We start from the raw sequence: 20,195 nt of genomic DNA, 5'->3' as shown, positions 1-20,195 counted from the left end.
GTGATAACTTATGACGTAGATTATGCTTAGTTCAGTTATGTATAATAATGATTACTTCATCCATCGACGAATGGCGCATCGCGTGACATCAGGCTTTTGTAATTAAAGCCGAGTTTCAGGTGCGATTACATTTACCTGCAAAGATTATTAATAATAACTAATTGATGCAATTAGTCTTAGATATATGAAAGAAAAGAGAAACAAAATTAAGAATTAAAAAAACATATAATGAATAATTATAGAAATATTAATTATATAATTTAAAATAATGCAACACGAATATATCAAGAACATATGTTTTTATGAATTCCATGCGTATTCTATACGTTCCGCTGCTGTTCGTCTAATTATAGTAAAGCGCAAGTGTAATACATAAATAAATTTAATTCAATACGTCATTAAAATCACAAATAATAATATAAATACTTTTTTTAGAAGACTTATATTCTGAATTTCTCGTCTGTGTTAAATGTTATCAAGAAATCTGAATTTTAGCATGAATTCGCACGATCTTTTTTCAAATAACATGTAATTTATATATATATAATAGATATATAATAAAATAATAAATCCCGTAATGAAGTTGTAGTTTTAATTGTAACAGACTTATGTCGCTTGTATTTCGAAGAGAGAAAGGTGTGCACAAGAGGCGGAAAGGGGGGAAGAGATGGAATGCGCGTAAACGCTGATTGCAGCGAGCGCAGCCTTGCCTAGTTGCCACTGGTCGAATTCAGTTAAATGTTACTACGTTGTACGTAAAGATTTATAAAAGTGTTTTGACGTAAGACGTGACGTTTCTCGGTTTTACATCAACCGTGTTTGCGCCGTCAACGAAAAAACGCATTCGCGCGGAATGTCGTTCATTACAAAAGCTCGTGCACGACGGTAAACGCGACCGGTCGCGTCGCTTTCCTTCAACTTCCATTTCACTCGTAATCTTTAGACGAAATCTGCACAAGTTACTTCGATGAATAATGCGATTCGAACGAATGATATTGTAACCTAATTATATTAGAATGTAAGTAAAAATGAAGAGAACATATCGTATCCCTCAGAAGAAATATATCTCTGTAATATTACAATATTTTAAATATAATATATAAATATTAATTATATTATTAATTATTAAAATATTATTAGTATTAATTATTAACATTAATTATAATATTATAATAATCTAAAAAGACATACATTAAATGTGAAAGAGATAGTTCCGTTCGTTACAAGTTGCAATTATCCTTGAACAAGGTTCAATAGTCGCGTTAAATTAAGTCGAAATTAATTCTCATTATTGTCGAAATAGTCAGTGTGTAGTAATAAAAATGCTAATGAATGACTGACGAGACGAAATGAATGTAAAAGCCAGTCCGCAACGACCAATTCATTGGCCAATTTTAACGATGATTTGTGTAACATCATGTTCTCGTGTCCAATCGAATCATTTAGATGTGCATATTGTCAGTACGTAAAATATTGCTAGACGTTTCGTAGTCGGTGGACTTACGTCAGACGGCTGTTTAACGAGTCGCGAACTAGGAAGCTACGCGGATTGACCTTGTGACGTCGTTCTGCTCGAGAATGAGAAAATGAGCTGACGTAGTCTACGGCTCGCCAATGACGTCGAGGTTAGTATGGAATTTATAGATAAATAAATCGGAAGTCAATCAATGTCAACATGATCAGCATGCTATGGGATACTAAAATGATGAATCGTTCTCTCAATTTGATAGATGGCAATCGAGCCAATATTCTATTGTTGACTCCTATTGTTACCGTTGGTCATAAAAATTATTAACAAAAAAAAACAATTATTTTTTACACATTGATCATATGTATATATTTCCAAATTTATATAAAATAATATTAAAGAAAGCAAGTTTAAAATTATTGTAATATATTAATAATGCACAATGTAATTAAATATTTTTATAAAAATTATTTAGATATTAAAAGTATAACAATAAAGTTTAAACTTGTATATTACTTTCATAATTACATCTGAGTTAAAGAAAATTTTATTAAAAAGAAATTGCTAAAAAATCGCTAAGATAGTATAATTAACTTTGCACAAAAAAAAATTAAGATTTCAAAAGATACAAAATATACTATTTAGCAGAAGTGTCATTTAACTTACCTTATTTCAACTTGCTTGTAAGTTTGATCCAATGCGACAGCGAAAGAGTTGTGCAACAGTAATATTGCTCAATATTTCTAGAAATTTCTTATTAATAATAAAAGAAGTTTCATTAATAATTATAGATTATAAGATAAGATTATGAATTGATTATGAAATGCAATATATAAGCCTGAAACATGAATATAAATATTTGAGAAATATTTGGAATTTTCAATGTTATTATTAATGATAATTAATATTGTGCAAATTTTATCAATATTAAATCCGATTGCAACAATGCGTGATCAATGATAATACAAAAATATACGTAAAAAAATCCAGTAAAAAATCTGTTATACCTGCAATTAAAAAGTATCCTATAATTTTTATGATTAACATAATAGATCGATAATAATCTTTTATATTTTGTGCCAAATTATATGAATATTGTAAATACAAAAATATATTTTAAAATATATGACATTTAACTTAAAATATAAAAATTTTAAATTAAATTGGAAATGAAATATACAAATTAATGTCTCCTAATTTCCTTATTTTGATGAAACGTGAAAAATAAGGTACATCGTTCTAAATAAATCTGTTGAAATTTTTGACGAAAAAGGAAAATCGGGTAATCAAATTAACAACATCGCTCTCATTATTTTGTAATAATAAAATGTATTAAATAGATAGTGTTGGCAATACTTATCAAACTACATTTTACGTTTCCGTGTATTACATGAGACTTCGACTCCGTATACTCCGCGTATACCGAGCGTGTTATTTTGCATAACAAAACAAAAGAAAAAAGATCATCGGAAAGAGGAAACGGTCGATGAGGGTCTCGAAGTAAAAAAAACCGAAAAAGAACAAATGAAAAACCCAAATCAAAGAATCGATATATACGCTATTCTTTCCTTCTCGAGATCCCTCTTCAAGACAAACGTCACTCCGATCCCTCTTCCCGTCACAATTCTTTTTATAAGCCCGCGAGTCCTCTGACAACGAAAATCTAAACGCATTTCGCTTTGTTATCATTGGTTACATGGTCCCATTGTGGATTAGACCGAAGCCGTTCGAGAATAACCCGTTCGAAATGAATCTATCCTATCTTTGACGGAATCGTTAACGATCGCCAGTCCGTCTTGACTGTCAAAAATCTCATTAATCTACCTAAAATCAATTTCCCGTCATGGTCGAATACAAGAGATAAAGTCAAATGAATTCACGAATTCAATATCAATCAAACCGCTCAAATGAAGTTTAAAAAAGGAAGAAAGAAACGGCGATCGCGACACGATTCTCAAGATACAGGATAGAAAAGCAGCTTTCTGCACGAATGAGACTCGAACGACTTCCGCCAGCCTATCAATTGGCTCCCGTTGTTTTTATTTCGATTGTCGTACAAATATATAATATATATTTAGTATGTATCACCGAAGACACGTTTCTTTCACAGCTCGATATCTTGCGCGCGGGAAAATGCCTCTTTCTCGCGCGCGAGGATAATTGGCCGTGTATCACATTTGAGGCGTTAAGTATACGCGAAAAGCTTTCGCTTTTCTTTCTGTTTTTCGCTTTCGCCGTGCCTCCCGGCGGATATCATCTTCGACCGGGAAAAATGGATCACGCTGGCCAACGAAAGGAAATCGGAAAAGGGACTCGGAAGCGTTACAAAGGAAGAAACGGGCCGCGAAAACGTACGCGGGATGTCTGTCGCGCGTATGTGTATAATGTGTATATAGGTGTATGTGTAAATATATATTTGTGCGTGATGTATGTGGATGTATGTCTGGATGTGTCTATATGGATGTATGCGTCTGGGTGTGTGTTTGCATAGGCGGGATATATCGGTTTCCTCTGAGAGCCAAGAGATCGACCTGTTTCACATTATATCGTAACGCGCATTACATATAGCGTGTATCTAATCTGTGAAGAACGCAGTATAAAATATTGTATAAATATATAAATACTTGATTGAAAAAATAAATATATTAAATTAAAAAAAGAGACATACACGTAAGATAGATTATTTGTTATTTTATTCTTAGATATATTTATATGCAAGAAGAATATTAGATATTTGATATGCAGGTCAAGTCTATATAGGAGGATAAACGCGAGGCTGGCTGGATACATATGAAGGACCCTCGATGCGTCCGAGCTCGAGCTCGTAATTAACCCTTTAGTTGCGATGAAACTGCTTTTTTAAAGTTTGCAACAAAATAGAAATGCACCGGTACGACAAGTTGTTCAAATTTACTATTTCCTTAGTAGCTAAAAATAAAATAGGCATCTCATAAAAATTAACAAGGAATACTTCAACTGATTATTTATTTTTAAAATTATATATTCATTTTTAATAGGGAGTTCTTTAATTCTAGTTGAACATATACACACACATACACACACATATATATATATATATATATATATATATATATATATATGGCAACTAAGGGGTTAATAAATTGACCTATTTAACAAAAAGTTTTCGAAAAATAAATATGTATATTGTATCTAATAATTACCTAATTTTAAAGAAAAACGAATTATAAATCAAGCATCAAAATATTTTGTGAAACTAAATCAAAATTGATGAAATCAGCAAGGAAGTAATTACCTAGAAGAATAAACTAAAAATATGACTGTCTTCCGCGTTAAATGACACAATAAATTTAATTTCACAAGCAAAGAGTATAAGAAGATAAGATATATCGAACTCAGAAAATAATTTTAATTTGAAAATAATTCTGCGACGCCTCTAGCATTCAATAATTTAAATAAAAAACAAAACATCGTTAATAGAATTCGTTAAAAGAAAAAAAAAAAAAGAATTTTCATAAGCTCGATAATACCGAGCTCAGTGATCAAAACAGAACACTTTCACTTCACCTTCACTTGGTTCCGAGAAAAAGAACAAAAAAAAAAAGAAGAAACAAAATATTTGCATGCATTCAATTTCGTAAAAAAATCTCGCAGGTCCAGCTAAAATCAAAGATACGTGAAAAAGACTCGAGAGATCGGTGATTCCCGTTTGGTTTCGGTAATGAGAATGATCGAACGCGATGATTCGGAACGCATTTTCGGCACTCCAATTTTGCGCGTCCAGCCGCTACTGCTTCAATTGGGACACCGTCGTCGCTTCCACATATGCCCGACGACGACGTCGATCGCGAAGTGTACATCCCCTCAATGTCTCAGCTTCGCGACGGACAACGTCGAATATTTGTAATTGTTTTTCTATCAGAAACCTAACCGATGATAAGAATAAGTTACTTCACACTTTTCCCTCCTTGATCCCCTTATGAGGCACGGGCATGTTGTAACTCGTCTTTGCGTAAAGAGAGGCTTTCACTTTCGGCGTCTGTCTCAGTCCGTCTTCGTCTCGCTCTCCCTCGTTCTCTCTTTTTGTTTCCGTCCCCGATTTCTAATTGTACGAGCAACGACACAACGGTGAGGATCGAAGGCGTTATTTTAACAGCGTTCGATTGCATTTTTCCTTCTCGAATAAATAAACTTGAAGTCTTTGCAATTACATGGCGCAATTAGCGTTCAATATAATCGTCCGATTTCAAAATTACCAATTTAAAACTAAAATTCTTTTTCTTTTCTAAAATTTTTTTTAGATTTCACTTGATCATTTTTGCAAGTTTGAGTTTTAAGATTATATCACGTAACTTAGTTAAGAATGGAAAATCTTTAACGCTATAGAGTTACGTCATTATTTAGAATTATCATTGAAATATATCACTGAAAAACAAGAATACGATGAATATCCAAGAATGTTTATCAGAGAGAAATATACTTATTCCCAGATAAGTAACTTGCATGCGCTGCATCCAAATGACTTAATCCCTCGTACTTTCTTGGTTTCTCGTTTTTGATAGTTCTAAATAAGATAAAATGCAGCTGTTATCATAACGCCTTCAATTAGAGAATAATCCTCATGTTTCGCCCTATTAAAACATTGTTGGGATTTAGTTTTGACTTTCGATTTGATTTTCATGCCGATACCCATTAGTTCTCCGTTTGCGTCTTAATGAGCCGCTTAATAATGAGAACAACGCGGGCAACTATCAGGCGCAATATCTTGTTTCTAAAACGATCATAGTACAAATGCGGCAGAATCATACCTCTTCTGAGTATTGATAAGATTTCCTTCAAAATTTTCTCCTTAACAATCTTATTTTAATTACAATATAATTATAAATATAATAGAAGTTCTTTAAAAAGAAGAAGCCAGTTTCAATAAAAATCGTAACAGCACTCAGAAAAATACGATTTCAATATAATAGGATCGGGAATGTACAAATCCTATCATTATTCTGAGGTAGAACATCGCATTTTTTATTTATATGCGGCTAAGATACGAGCGGCAAAGAGAAATACTGAGTGTCAGCTCGAAAATTATGTCGAAAGCCATGATTAAATTCCATCATTGTCTATTAAAGCATTAATAATGTTGGCATTAATTGTTTGCGTCGTAAAACGTATGGCTAATAACTTTGAAATTCTATATATATAGATATATATAGCTAAAAACTATATACAATTGATTATAAATAACGTATAAGGCCTTTTTGGTTTTGCGACGACGGCAATGAGAGTTGACTGAAGGAATGATTGCTGCTAAATAGAATAGATATAGTAATGAAAATAAGAATAATAATAAAAATAATATATAATAATAATAATAATAATAATAATAATAATAATAATAATAAGGTAGTAATATGACGCAACGGTAGCATCGTATAAGAAGGTCATTGACACCCTCGCGAGTCGACGGTGATCAGCTGCGTAAGGTGTATTTTGTGACAGGACAGGAAGCACTCGCGTTTATTTATTATAGAGAAAAGAAAAAAAAGAGAAAAAAAAATGAAGAGACAACCGGCAGAACCTACTTTTCATAGAATAATTTGTAGCTGAAGAGCACTGATTATGAAGTGATATTATTTACGAATAATAATATAATGATAGAGCAATAATTATAAAATAATAATTAGTTAATAATTATTAATAATAAAAATAATTATATTAATAATTATAATATAATAATAAAGTAAATCTATAATAACAAAGTTGTATCCAAGTATAAATTAAACGAAAACATTTCTTGTGTAAGCATAAGAAAGAGTTTAGCGTTTATATACAGAGAATGATATATCGATTTTTTTTCGAAAACCACGTCAGTTCGTAGGCGCTTGCTTTTTTTTAAATTTAATTATTAATTCACGTCGAAGCGACGCGGGGTCGGCGTTTTCCCATCGAGATACACGGGCGATGGACTTTTACACATTTTGCAATTTTAAGTTTGTGTCTCGCATGAAACAAAATAAATGTCAAAAATGTCTCTTCGAGAAATCACACGGCCCGCGCGAGCGTTCCGACTTCCGCCTCTCACGCTATTTCTTTTCTCTTTCTCGCAATCATTCATTTAAACATTCAATCTCGCTCGTTCTTCTCTCTCACGCGTTTTTATCTTTGCGCATTTATTATAGCATATTTTTAAATAATAGTAAATATTTCTATATGCAATAGTTACCACATTGTTTAACATACATTACAGTTATCACATTTTTTTTTGTTGGGAAAGGGCAACACATACAAAATAGATCGGCATCACCATAGCTCTATCGTTCGCGCCGAAGTGAGTCTCTCTCTCTCTCCTCGTCGCGATATTATGGGTGCAACATATATTGTTAAATATATAACATATACATGTATATATATATATATATATAAAAAAATGAAAGGCAGAAGTCAACGAGCCTCGCGACAAGAAAGAAGCGCTTTCCTCTGTCCGAGAAGAAGAGGAACGCCAGTTTGGAACTGGTTGTAAATGTTCCGAATAATTCGATCATACGAAATGTATTTTCTTTTTCTCGGTGTGTGTGTGTGTGTGTGTGTGTGTGTGTGTGTGTGTGTGTGTGTGTGTGTGATCTTGATTATTATGTATATATTTTATAATATAAAATATATCTCTACTTGTTTTTTCACATACTTATTTTGCCCAAACACAACGTATACGCTCAATCACACTACTTTCCCTCATTATTGTCCTGCTGATTCTCTTCAACTTTCACTCTTTCTTTTTTTTTTCTCTATCTCTTTCTTAGCATCGTCATTCTGTCTTATCTTTCGTATCGTGCAACCCTACTCATTGTAATATGGAAGACAATCGAAGTTTACAAAAGGCACCCACTTGTTCGCGCGATCGGGTGACCGTCATCGCACTGGAAACGGCGTCGCTGTGTGAATTTTTTTTTTAAAGAGTATTTTCTAAAAAGAAAAAAATCTAACTATCGCTATATCTGATTGCTCTTTCTTCATATGTAGTTGATAAAATGAAAAAAAAAAAAAAAAGAAAACAGAAAGAAAAGATCCTAAAACTATTCTACAGTCTGTTTTAATGATACATTTATAAAAATTGTTAGGAATGAAGTCTTTTGTTTTGGCAAAACCAAGATGGTATTCGTTTTAAAACAAGGCGGCGCATGTGTTTAATACAACAATTATAGTTGCATACTGAAACGTTTCTCCCGTTATGCGAACATAAAACGAGCGTAATTGAAAATAATATTGTCATAAATTCACACAACCGGTCTTATTTACTCGCGACACGTTGAATATTTTCCGGGATCAACAAGAGTGACTGCGATGGAAACGACAGTTACAATAAAATAAAATTCAATTAAAAAATGTAATTTTTTACGACCGCTTTTTTGGCGAACGGCGCCGTTTATAGTGCGTTAATTGATTTCACGCGTCTCTTTCTCTCATTCTCTCTCACTTTTACTCCCTCAAACACTCCCTCTCTTTCATTCTTTCACTCGCTCGCTAAAGTGCTTATTCTTGCCTCTCCTTTCACTCTCGAGACAACTTTCCCCACCCTTCCCTCCTCCGGAGAAGAAACTCGACAAAACGTAATCGTATATGTTATTTGGATATTGCAACATTTTACCTGCCCCGGAGATTTAGCGAAGCCGCTGTACTGGCAACTTGAAAATTGAACGGAAAGAGGTGGCAGACACGGGCAGTGGGTCTGTGAGGACCAGAAAACACAATAAGAAGATCTACCAAGTGAGATCAATAAACAACTTGCTCGTAGGAAAGTTACATTCTGGAATAAATTTACGCTTGGCATCCTCTATCGTTCAAGGTTCCATTCACAGATCCCCCTTTTTTGTCGTATCTTCCTCCAACCATTTTCATTTTCATGCCTAAACCAGCGGATGAGACTTCCGGGCTGATCTCACTTTTCTGCTAAAAAGTCATTCGCATTTTACGATAAAAATATGAGAAAGAAGAAGAAGAAAGAATATAAGATGATAAATATGTTGTCAATAATAATAATAATAATAATAATAATAATAATAATAATAATTAATAATAATAATAATAATAATAATAATAATAATATAATAATAATATGATAATATAATATGTAATAATATAGTAATATATTACAATAGCATGATGATATATATGAAGATTATGGTAATAATATATAAAAAGAGAAGAGGAAAGAACGCTAGTTCAGGGGTAATGAAATTTGACGTGTGTCTAGAATGCTTCTCAGGACATTAGACAATGACGGATAAGGGAAATCGCGTGACGCGAACGGCAATACCTTTTGCGTAAAAAAGAAAGAAGACGTTAATTCCAACAGAATCCACTGAGGAGAAGTTATCGCCCAAACTTCGAGTCAATTCCTCTGAAAACCTCTTCTTTATTCGGAGCGCGAGACTCGCCAAGAGTTCGCGTTCCTCTTCTTTACGGTTCGCGCGGCGACCGTTCTAGATCTTGAGGTTATCGAAATCACCCAGGCTGCTGCTGATCCTATTGAAGACCGGCAACCTGGACTCCGTGTTAGGTGACAATGGGGAGGGAGTTCTGGGTGTTACCTCATCGAGGGGACTGCATACACCATTATTGCGCGGGCTCGGGCTCTGTCTCGAGCAAGCGAGCAAACTGAAGTCCTGACCAAAGCTAAACGGTGTCGTCGGCAGATTTGAACATGAAGCCGTCTGCTGATTGCAATCGTCGTTAAAGAAGCCCGCCATGGAGTTCGTTGGTGACTGACTGAGGCTAGACGACGGGGAAACAGAATCGGCAGAGCTACCGAGCGAGAACGCCGGACTGAGGTTGAGCGGTTTCGGCTTTGTCGTCCCGATTACCGAGTTCACGGCATTCACCTGATGATGATGATGTACCGCGTGATGATGATTCGTAGCAAGGCTCAGTGACGACGTACGCAGCAACGGCGGTTGATTGAAGCCGTTCGTACCGGTACTGCCGAGGCTCAACGAATTCGTTCGCATGAGGCTTGACGTTGTGGCGGCGGCCGCCGCGGCTGCGGCTACGTGCGACGACGCGAGCTGCTCGAACAGACTGAAGTTGACACTGACATTATTGGCAGTGTTGTTCGTGGCGGTACCGTTGCTCGTTGCGGTTGCTATCGCGGCAGCCGTCGCGCTCATCAGCGGATTCAAACCCATTAGGCTGGGCTGCACCGAGCCCAGTTGGGCGCTCACTTTCTGATTGTGTATACGCGCTTCCTCGAAATTGTGAATGAAGTGGCATCGCGGTCCATACGGGCAGAAGCCGATCGTGTGGAAGGTGCGGCACAATTCGGTCTTGTACTTCGGATGGCGCGCCAAGTTGCGCAACTCGCCGTAACCATGCGCGAATTGGCATTTATCGCCATACTTACACGAGCCGCTCTCCTCATATGGCCGGCAGAGCTCCGTCTTGTAGCGCGACGTCGGCTCGCTCACGCTACGATCCAGTTTTCGATGTTGCTCCATCAACGTGGTCATCAGGGATGTGTAAGTGCGTTTCAGCGGCGCGTGTCCGTTGCCGACGTTATGGCCGCCGGCAGTGCCTGCATTCGTGGTGCTCGTCGTCGTTGGGGATGACGGCGGTTCCTTCGTCTTAGTCGAGGCCGCATTCTGCAATCAGAAAGGAAGGAGGCGTTCGGTTAATCGTACAATTCCGAAATTGCAGTTATTCACGCGCGACGACACCGCGATGATAGACGCGTTATCGTCGGGACGAAGTGCCGTGTAATTTGACGCTTGAAATGGCGGCGCGAATGATAACCAAGTCTTGGCGATTTCGCGACATCATCGTGGCGGCAGAGATAGCGTGTCGAGCGGATTGTCGCCGCTGGCACGAACGTTCGTTTCAATAGGGACCCGAACAATGCATCGTTTGCTAGAAAACGGAAGGTAGACATTGCGACAGTGACTTATGCAAGTGGCAGATGAACTTTGGAAAGATTCGAAAGTACTGAAAGTTTTATAATCATATTTAAATACAACGCACACTTTAGCTCGACTTTCATCTTTCATTTTTGAAGAGATATTTACATTCTACAATGCACATCAAAATTTGCGCTATCACGATTGATTAAATTAAATTAAGTTAGAAATGATATGGTGATTTGCTTAATGTAATAATATATAATATTAAATATAATATTGATTTTATATCATGACGGTATAAAGCAATTTGTTGATCAATTAATCTATTACATAAGTCTATTATATGAACATCATCGTCGATAATTATATTTTAATATTAACATCGCTTGAGATTTATTCAACACATTTTTTCAAGAGAAAGTAATTATTATCAAATTAAAGATTAATTTAAATTTATCAAAATCTTTAGAAATCACGATTAGCATTAATTGATTTATAAAAGCTGTCGCATATTGTTGTATGAAATATTTAATGATTTTTATAAAATAATATAAAATATCGGCAACAGTTTAAAATAACGAAAAACTTCATCGATAGTTCAACGCTCTAAAATGGATTTATATCAAAAGCCTCGAAAAAAATCTCATCAAGTCAATAATTAAGTTCTTATCTCTCCTTACTCATTGTAGCAGATAATAGAAAATAGAAACTAAATAGAACTAGATAACCGTAGTGTATCTCGAGTGATACCACTTCACTGCGATTGCGACATCTCGTTCTACAAAAAGTTTTTTTTTTTATTTAACCCAGATCTCTCCTTCGGCCGTGTAAACAATATTTTCCTTAATTACTTCAACAAGAAAAATGAAGACAAATTGATAAGTATACGTTCTACAGCAAAGTTAAAGAACAATAAATCTTAAGTGAAAAATGAGTAGATGCGTTATTATTTTTCGAAATAAAGACTTTTAGTTTATCATTCTAAACGGAAATTGAATTTTTTTCTATCTTAAAATTCCTATAATATAGGAATTTTTCGAAACTTCATCTCGACTGGATATTTTTATTTTAAAGCAGAGTTTGAATGAGAACATTACAAAAAGTGAAGTTTCTGCTGAATGTTAATAACGACCTCATTTGTTTTTAGTTATCTTTTTCATAAGAGTATTATATTTCAAAGCTAAACAAATAATCTTGGAAAATTAAAAGAATTACAAAAGACTATTTATACTTAAGAGATAGATATTTTTTCCAAAATACTCAGTCAGTCTAATTCTGATATGACACGTTTTACTATTAAGAATAAATCAAGACATGCGTATCTAAAAGATATGAATATCACAATAGGGCGATTCATTCATTATCCTGTCGACTAATTTGAAACGGTCTTTCATAAAGATTGATGCGCACGAAAGAGCATCAATGAAGCGCCTCGTAGCATCCTATTTCCCAGAATCACTAGTATAACTTTTCTTAGTGACTGCAATTATTATCATCGAGCGACTATATGCTTCTAGAAATCATATTCGAGTGGGTCGCTCTGATTCATCGTACGAGACGTATCTCCTCGAAAAAGTAACATTATCATAAATTATGTGGCGCCGACTTTATATGCACGATTTTAAGGCGATTTTAATTCACATGATGCATTTTAAAAGCGTTATAAAGTCCTTGAAAATATAGAATTAGGAACTCTTGAAATAAAATCACATCATCAATTGAATTAGGTAAAAAATATCAAAGTAATAATCGTACATCACGCGTGGAAAATTTCAGAATATTATTATATGACCATCAGCATGAGAATTCATATGTTAATGATTTTTTTTAACATTTATGCAATGTTGCGAGCTGATGATACGATAAGTCACGTCAAGTGTAAGAGTACAATAATCACATGTAGTCTGACTAAAAAATAACTTAAGCAAGACGTGACGCGTACAAAAACTATGTAGCGATAAATAACCGATCAAATATATCGACGAGGTAAGTCGACGTCAGAGCACCAAGATTCATAAATTTTTTAAGAGCTCTTTGTAAAAGAAATCTATTAAAAATACATATCTGCGTAGGAACGCACATTTTGCGTCACTTAATCGTGAATCATAGAGGAGTGTATCTTTCACGCCCCGTTTTTTTTTTTTACAAATAATTATTTTACCGCGTATAATGTTAAATATTTTATTCGAACATAAATCTGCTTGAAGGTTATCACGAAGATAATATTGTAATTCAATCGAGCTTTTAATCTTTGCATATCGTATGATCGATAAGTTTACTGATTATCGAGATTTTATTATGAGAAGGGATCAGTGACTTTGACCACAATAATTATCCTACGTTTTAATGTAAAAATCAATGAAAACGAGATTTCAATAGGTCAAATCGCAAAACGAGCAACAACAAAGTCCAACATAACATGGCTTTATATGTGATGAGATTTTATAATGTACTTTTTTTCCCATGGAAGATTATCAGTTCCCTATATATATATATTAATTATGAATTAAAGTTTCAGACTTTTCTCAATATCGTTAGAAATACATATGTGCAGAAATTCATTATTCAATTAAAAAGAAAACAATTACACGATATCTTGTATAAAGAATGAAATACTCTTAGCATGTTATCGGTATTATCTATATTTTGCATTTTTCTCTTTATCATTCCGTTCAGATTTTGCTGTGTATATAATAAAACAATTTTATCATCAATAAACAATATACGTCGCGACAAGTTACGAGCAGACAATGAGAAATCGCTATCATCCAGCTTTCTTTCATTCCATTCTCGTCGGAGACGATATACGCGGCTAATTATCAGTTACGTGCTCAATGACGTAGATAAAGAAAAAAAAAACAACGTTTTCCCGAGCGTGAGATCGCACGCGGGAGGATTCACGAGAGTCTGGAAATTTCCACCGGCACGTGCGCATATGTGCCAGAGCGAATTTGTTTGTTTCATTTGCTATATGAGCGCAGAACGCACACATGCAGAGACTGCTCTTTCTCGTAATTATTCCCGCGTAGCTGCTGCTATGTAAAAGTGTGTGTTTATCATAAGCGCACGATCGCCGGTAATCATTCGCACGCACACGCGCGACTATTTTATCATTCACGCGTGTGCGCGTACGCGTGATTGCGAGTATGCATAAATCTTCGTGCCGCACACACACACACACACACACGCGTGCACATTGACAAGAACATATTGCGTATTTAATAGCAACGATTTGCGCCTTCTCCGGAAGAATATCATCTATTTTTGACGTTCGTAATGATGTTAAAGCGGATTCATACTGCGGACTTAGAGGGTCACTCGAGGATCGTGATTAAAAATAATAAAAAGCTCATATTCGATACATCGAACATATCAATTTATATTTATCGATTCGTATGTTAAATACATTAAAAGAACATTAAATTTTCTTTGGGAAAAATTAACGTTACATCACACACAAAAGAACTGTCATCCGCTTTCTACGATCGATGTGCTTCAAGTATAATTATTTTTCTTAATAGTCTTAATAATTTAAAACTCTCATTGTGCTAAATTGAAAAGTCATCGGGAAATGATAATTTTTAATTCGCGACTCATATTGTTTTTGATATCTCGCTATGTCCTAGATAATTATGACAATCTAATCAAAAACTTTTGCAAATTTTTAAGAATTTCGTTGAATCTATACATTTTCTAAAATAAAAAAATTTTTTGAAAAATAAACATATATTATAAATTACCGACTTTTTTCAGCAGAGTTTATTTAAATTTAACGACACATAATGACATATTTTAATTTTCATGTACAAAATGCATATTTACATTTTTTTAAAATAACAATAAGAGAGAAAGAAAGAAAAAAATAATAGTTTAAAAATTTTTTCCGGAAATAGATTCCGCCTATCGTATATACTTCTAAAACAGACCTTGGACTGTGTATGTTCCATCGCGCCTATGAGAGGAAGTACTGCCTATATCGGTAAGAGAAAAAATAAACTTGGATTTTCTTCATGGATGTTGCGATTCTATATGAAGCCGGCGACGTATGGTTACGAGCGGCATTTCTTGCACCGTCGATGAATCACCATAAGACACTAACTCGTTTCGTCATAGGAACATGTTTAGGAAGAGTGCAGCAGACAGTGGAAGGAAGGAGGAGAAGGGTGGCAAGAAATCGTGAGACGAATTCTAGGGATGGAGAGAGAAGGAAAAGTATGGATGAAGGAGATAGAGCGGGAGAGAGGAGAGGGGAGAGAGGAGAGAGGAGGGCGAGGGGGAGAGAGAGAGAGAAAGAGAGAGAGAGAGAGAGAGAGAGAGAGAGAGAGAAAGAAGGAGAGAGGATTTGTTTTTGAGAGAAAATGTATGAGAGCAAAAGGAAACGGAAGTCCGGAAGAAAGAAAGTGCGGAGTAAAAAATGGTTAGATTAAGTTAAGGTTAAGAATAATATGTACGCGTATATATAAGTTAATTATTAAATATAGGATTAAGTTAGCGATAAGATATTATTGATGTATTTGAAAATGTAAGAGGACAATAAATCATATCTATGCTAACTCGATTTCGAAAAACCGTGGCATAAATTACGTTTTCATTTATTAGGAGCTAAGCATATTCCGCGAATTTAACTTCTACGCACGTTCCGATACACGTGGCGCGCCCATTCATTTATTTCGCTGACCAAACACAACATCATTAAAAAGAAGTCTATTTTTAAACCCATCCTGAAATACGATTCATACGAAATAATAGAATAGCATAAAGCAACATTATGAACTTGAACTAAATTATTTTTATAGATAGAAAAATAACGGTAATGTAAGATAAAAATATGCACTTAATATTTTCTCCCTATGAAAAAAAAACTATTTAATTTTTGAGCTTTTTATCTTGTTAAAAATTTTTATTTTTCATGAAAATATGTCGCTGATATATTTGCTATTAAGTACTTTGCCTCGTTTTATTATGTATCTTTACCGATTTTTATATCCGACTGAATATTTAATATTGGATATCGAAATATTGCCCGTAACTGTTCGTAAAATCATATAGAATTCATTGATTTTGATAAGATATAGCTTGAAATTAACAATATTAAATGCTAATCGTACAAAAAAATTTTTTTAAAGAACTGAAAAAATATTTTGGTTTTTTTTTGTAGATAAACGTTTTTTTCCACGATGTTTTTCTATCTATATGTATATATGCAACTTTGCATAATTTAAGATAAAAACGTTTTACAATCTTTGTTGCTACAATGCGATCTTAATTCTATGTTTAATTTTGCTTATACTTATCTACATTCTTAGAACGTGCTAGTTTAAATGCACCGTACGAGACGGTAGTGTATTCAATTATAGTCGCGCGTGTTACTAGTTCCGCTTTATTTGCCCTCTTACTCACTTCACGAACTTAATATTCGCATCGCGCGCCGCGTTCCGCGTATCGAGTGTTGAACAATGACGATTATTTAACAGTCCCCTGTTTGTAGATATCGATCTTAACAGCGGGGCAAGTTAGTTTTGCGAAAGTGGCGTGATGCGCGTGATTCTCGATACGACATATGTATGATTCATGAGTATTTTATATGCCAGGGCCGGTAGAATGATTATTTTTTTTAATGTTTTCAATATGTATCTTTGCAATAGTAGCAGTATTACTATTTAAATAATAATCTCTATAAATCTATGAATAAATTATTAGATTGTTGATCTTTTATCTGGCTCGTTAATTTTTGACTCTTTACTTTAACTTTTTTATCGCAATAAAGAATGATTACCGCAAAGAATTTGTTTTGAAAGTCATACAGATTAAGTTAAAAAAAATTTTGTGATAACTATATTATATTTCATTCTATTTGATTCAAATTATTATATACATATATACACATATATATATATATATATATATATAATTTTTTATCTTGATTAATTCATATATGTGTGTGTGTGTGTGTGTGTGTGTGTGTGTGTGTGTGTGTTTTAAAATGTAAAACGTATGAATTAATCAAGATAAAAAATTGTTGTCAAAGTCCATTGAAAACGATAAAATTCAAATGTATTTCAATTATAGCATTGAATAGTTAAATATCTCGTGTACTAAATACATAAAAATTGCAATATTAAATATGAGCAATTTTTCCACTTATGCACGAGGTAATTGCAAATTCTTTTCGCAATTAAAAATTCTTATAATAAGATAATTTAATTATTGCCTATGATGTAAATGGCTGTAAAAATTTTTATAATTGAAGTGCATTATGAATCTTTGGCATGCATAGGTATATAATAACTATAGAAATGTCATAGCTCTTTATAAGAATGTCAACATCACACGAGAACTATTAATGACAATACGTGTCGAAGTAGTTAAGTTAGTTTCTTCGTACCAGAATGACATGTGCTATTTCAAGAGATCAAAAGCATGGATCTGATAGGTCAAAGGTAAACTCATCAATATAGAGAAACTTGCCTGTTAAGATCTTACATAAATTGAGAATGATACAAGCATTACTATGTCGTCGTTCACATAAAATATTCACGCCTATAACTTCCGAAAAAAAATGAACATGGCTTATGCATTGCGCTTTCACTTTACGTTAACATATACGTATAAAAAAATGTACATTGCCCGAAGAGTTAGACATTCAAGGTCAATTGATAGTGAAAGTATGGTTGTAAATTTAAGTGTTAATACATTATTTTTTTAAAATACGATACGTATGAAATACATGGTTTCTTGGTTACGTATTGTTTAAAAAATACAAATTTTTTTTGTCAAAAAATGCATTTCGATCGCGAAAGATTCAACAATTTCGTAAAGGAAAAAGAATAAGCGTATATTTTATCATATCACACAATATTCAATTATTAATCAAAATTGTCCTGTTTTTGGATAAATTATTACAATTTACAATTAACCACTCGGATTCTCTTAAATAATTAAGATTTGTGTGCATATTCTATTTAATTGAAATTACTATATTTAATTATAACTTTTAACCGGAGGAAGAAGACGTGACCGCGCTCAATCACCTCACGGCGCGTAGTCGCGTTAGAAGAAACCGCGCACGTACCCGCGGGTTAAGAACGTGGATCTCGAAGGTCAAAGGTGAAAGTAATGTGGAAAACGAGGCAGAAGAATCAAGCGAGAAAAAGAGAGACAGTGAGAGACTGAAGAACGAGCATGGCGCCGGCCGGTCGACCGACTGAATGGAACAGCGGCGCTTCGCGCACTGATTCTTACGTAAGTACAACGCGGCACATCGTCGGGACTCCTAATTATCCTAATTATTTGCTTGGCCGATACAGAACCACCTCGACGTCCGTCTTGAATTCCCGTGTAGATCGCCAGCTGCTTGTCCTTTGGCCCAAGAGATCTCGCGTTTGCATAAAAATCGGTTGGAAAAAATATTCCCCTTCCAATCTTGCGCCTCATTATCTCAGTGCATTAACGTAGAATGCATTAATAGAGCCTTCATGTAGACGAGCGATCATTATCTATATATTCTCTCGTTTTAGTCGTTTAGTCGTGGCGATTCAATATAGTATAATTCTTGCCAGATCATTTATGTAAATTTCTTTGCACATATAATTTAAAACAATTTTAAATTATAAATTAAATAAGTTATTAAAATTAGCATCTAAAATAAAATCTCAAATAATTTGCACTAATAATGAATGTTTTGCTTTATTAAGTTTAAAATTAAAATTATACTTAATTGCACAAAAGAATGTCAGATTAATTACAACGCAGTTTGCATGCTTTTTGACACCCAATAACACTCGTTGTGCTTCACTGATTGACCTTTCGATTGGACTTTCAACGGATAGCATGCAAAGTATTTGCCCGCGCGAATTATGCACGGTAATGGATTGACAATAACTATCGAAATCAATTAGATCGATATCGATCATGGACAGAAGCTATGTTTACAAGTAAATTTTATTCCATCTTTTACATCTACTTTTCAAAAATAAATAATATTTCTTCTTATTAAATCAAACTATGATATAAATATTTCAATTTTATGTTCGTAAGAGACAGAGAATAGCGTCTCTCTAATTTTTAAAAGTAGTTGGTATACAATTTGATACGACTCTTTGTACTTTTATTTTGACACAAAGCCTCAGAATAATAAATAAATTACTTTTTCCTTCTCGCTCTCTTTCCCTTCGTCAACATGTTCTACATGTCTTCTCTTTCTTCCTCGTCTTTCACTAATCGACGAGCGGACAAAAGAAATATGAGAGAACCGTCGAGCATTTCGCTTTCCGGCCCAGAAGAGCGTGTCGCCCCTTAAAACTCTCCCGCGCCGTCTCCTTTTTGCAAGTTTCTTTCTCTCGCGCATAAAGCGTGCGAAGCGAAAACAAGTCTGAGACACTGCACACGAATTTCAGATCAGCAATATTTCTGATACGTGAACTATCTTGAAAATCTTGGAGTGACTTATAATTTGTAGAAAAAAGACTAGGAGAGAACAACAATATCTTCAAACTACTTATAGCTTACTAATTATAAAACATTAAAAATATTAATGAGTTATAAATAAAATGCTTTTAAATAGGAAATTTATCTGAATAGAATTCGAAAGAAATATTAAGAAATTTAAAAATCATAAAAAACATTTATTTACAATTTACATTAAGAACTAATTAATATATAAATTTTTAAAAAATCAGACATATATGACGTCATCTGTAATTATTTAAAAATTATCTTTGCATAATTAAATGTATACAAAGTCTTATCCAGCGAGTCGATATCTTAAATATATAAACTATCCAAAAGTTGCAGTTCCATTCACTGCGCATTTCACTTGCTAGGCGCTGATTTTACGACGCACGGTGACGGCTTTCGCGGGAAAA

General features: G+C 34.1%; 1 protein-coding gene across 1 annotated transcript in view; it reads right to left on the bottom strand.

Moving 5' to 3' along the window:
* Positions 1-2,777: 2,777 nt before the first annotated feature.
* Tis11 (Tis11 zinc finger protein) overlaps positions 2,778-20,195 on the bottom strand; it is a 34,912-nt gene continuing 17,494 nt past the window's right edge. Inside the window, exon 2 of the mRNA XM_011631544.2 lies at positions 2,778-11,076. Within this exon, the coding sequence (XP_011629846.2) occupies positions 9,922-11,076 (1,155 nt within the window). The 3' untranslated portion in view covers positions 2,778-9,921. The remainder of the gene's footprint in view (positions 11,077-20,195) is intronic.

The sequence above is a fragment of the Pogonomyrmex barbatus genome, unplaced genomic scaffold (genome assembly GCF_055798465.1).
Source record: "Pogonomyrmex barbatus isolate J1 unplaced genomic scaffold, ASM5579846v1 scaffold2, whole genome shotgun sequence".
Classification (NCBI taxonomy): Eukaryota; Metazoa; Arthropoda; class Insecta; order Hymenoptera; family Formicidae; genus Pogonomyrmex; species Pogonomyrmex barbatus.
This window is presented reverse-complemented; position numbering and strand designations above follow the sequence as displayed.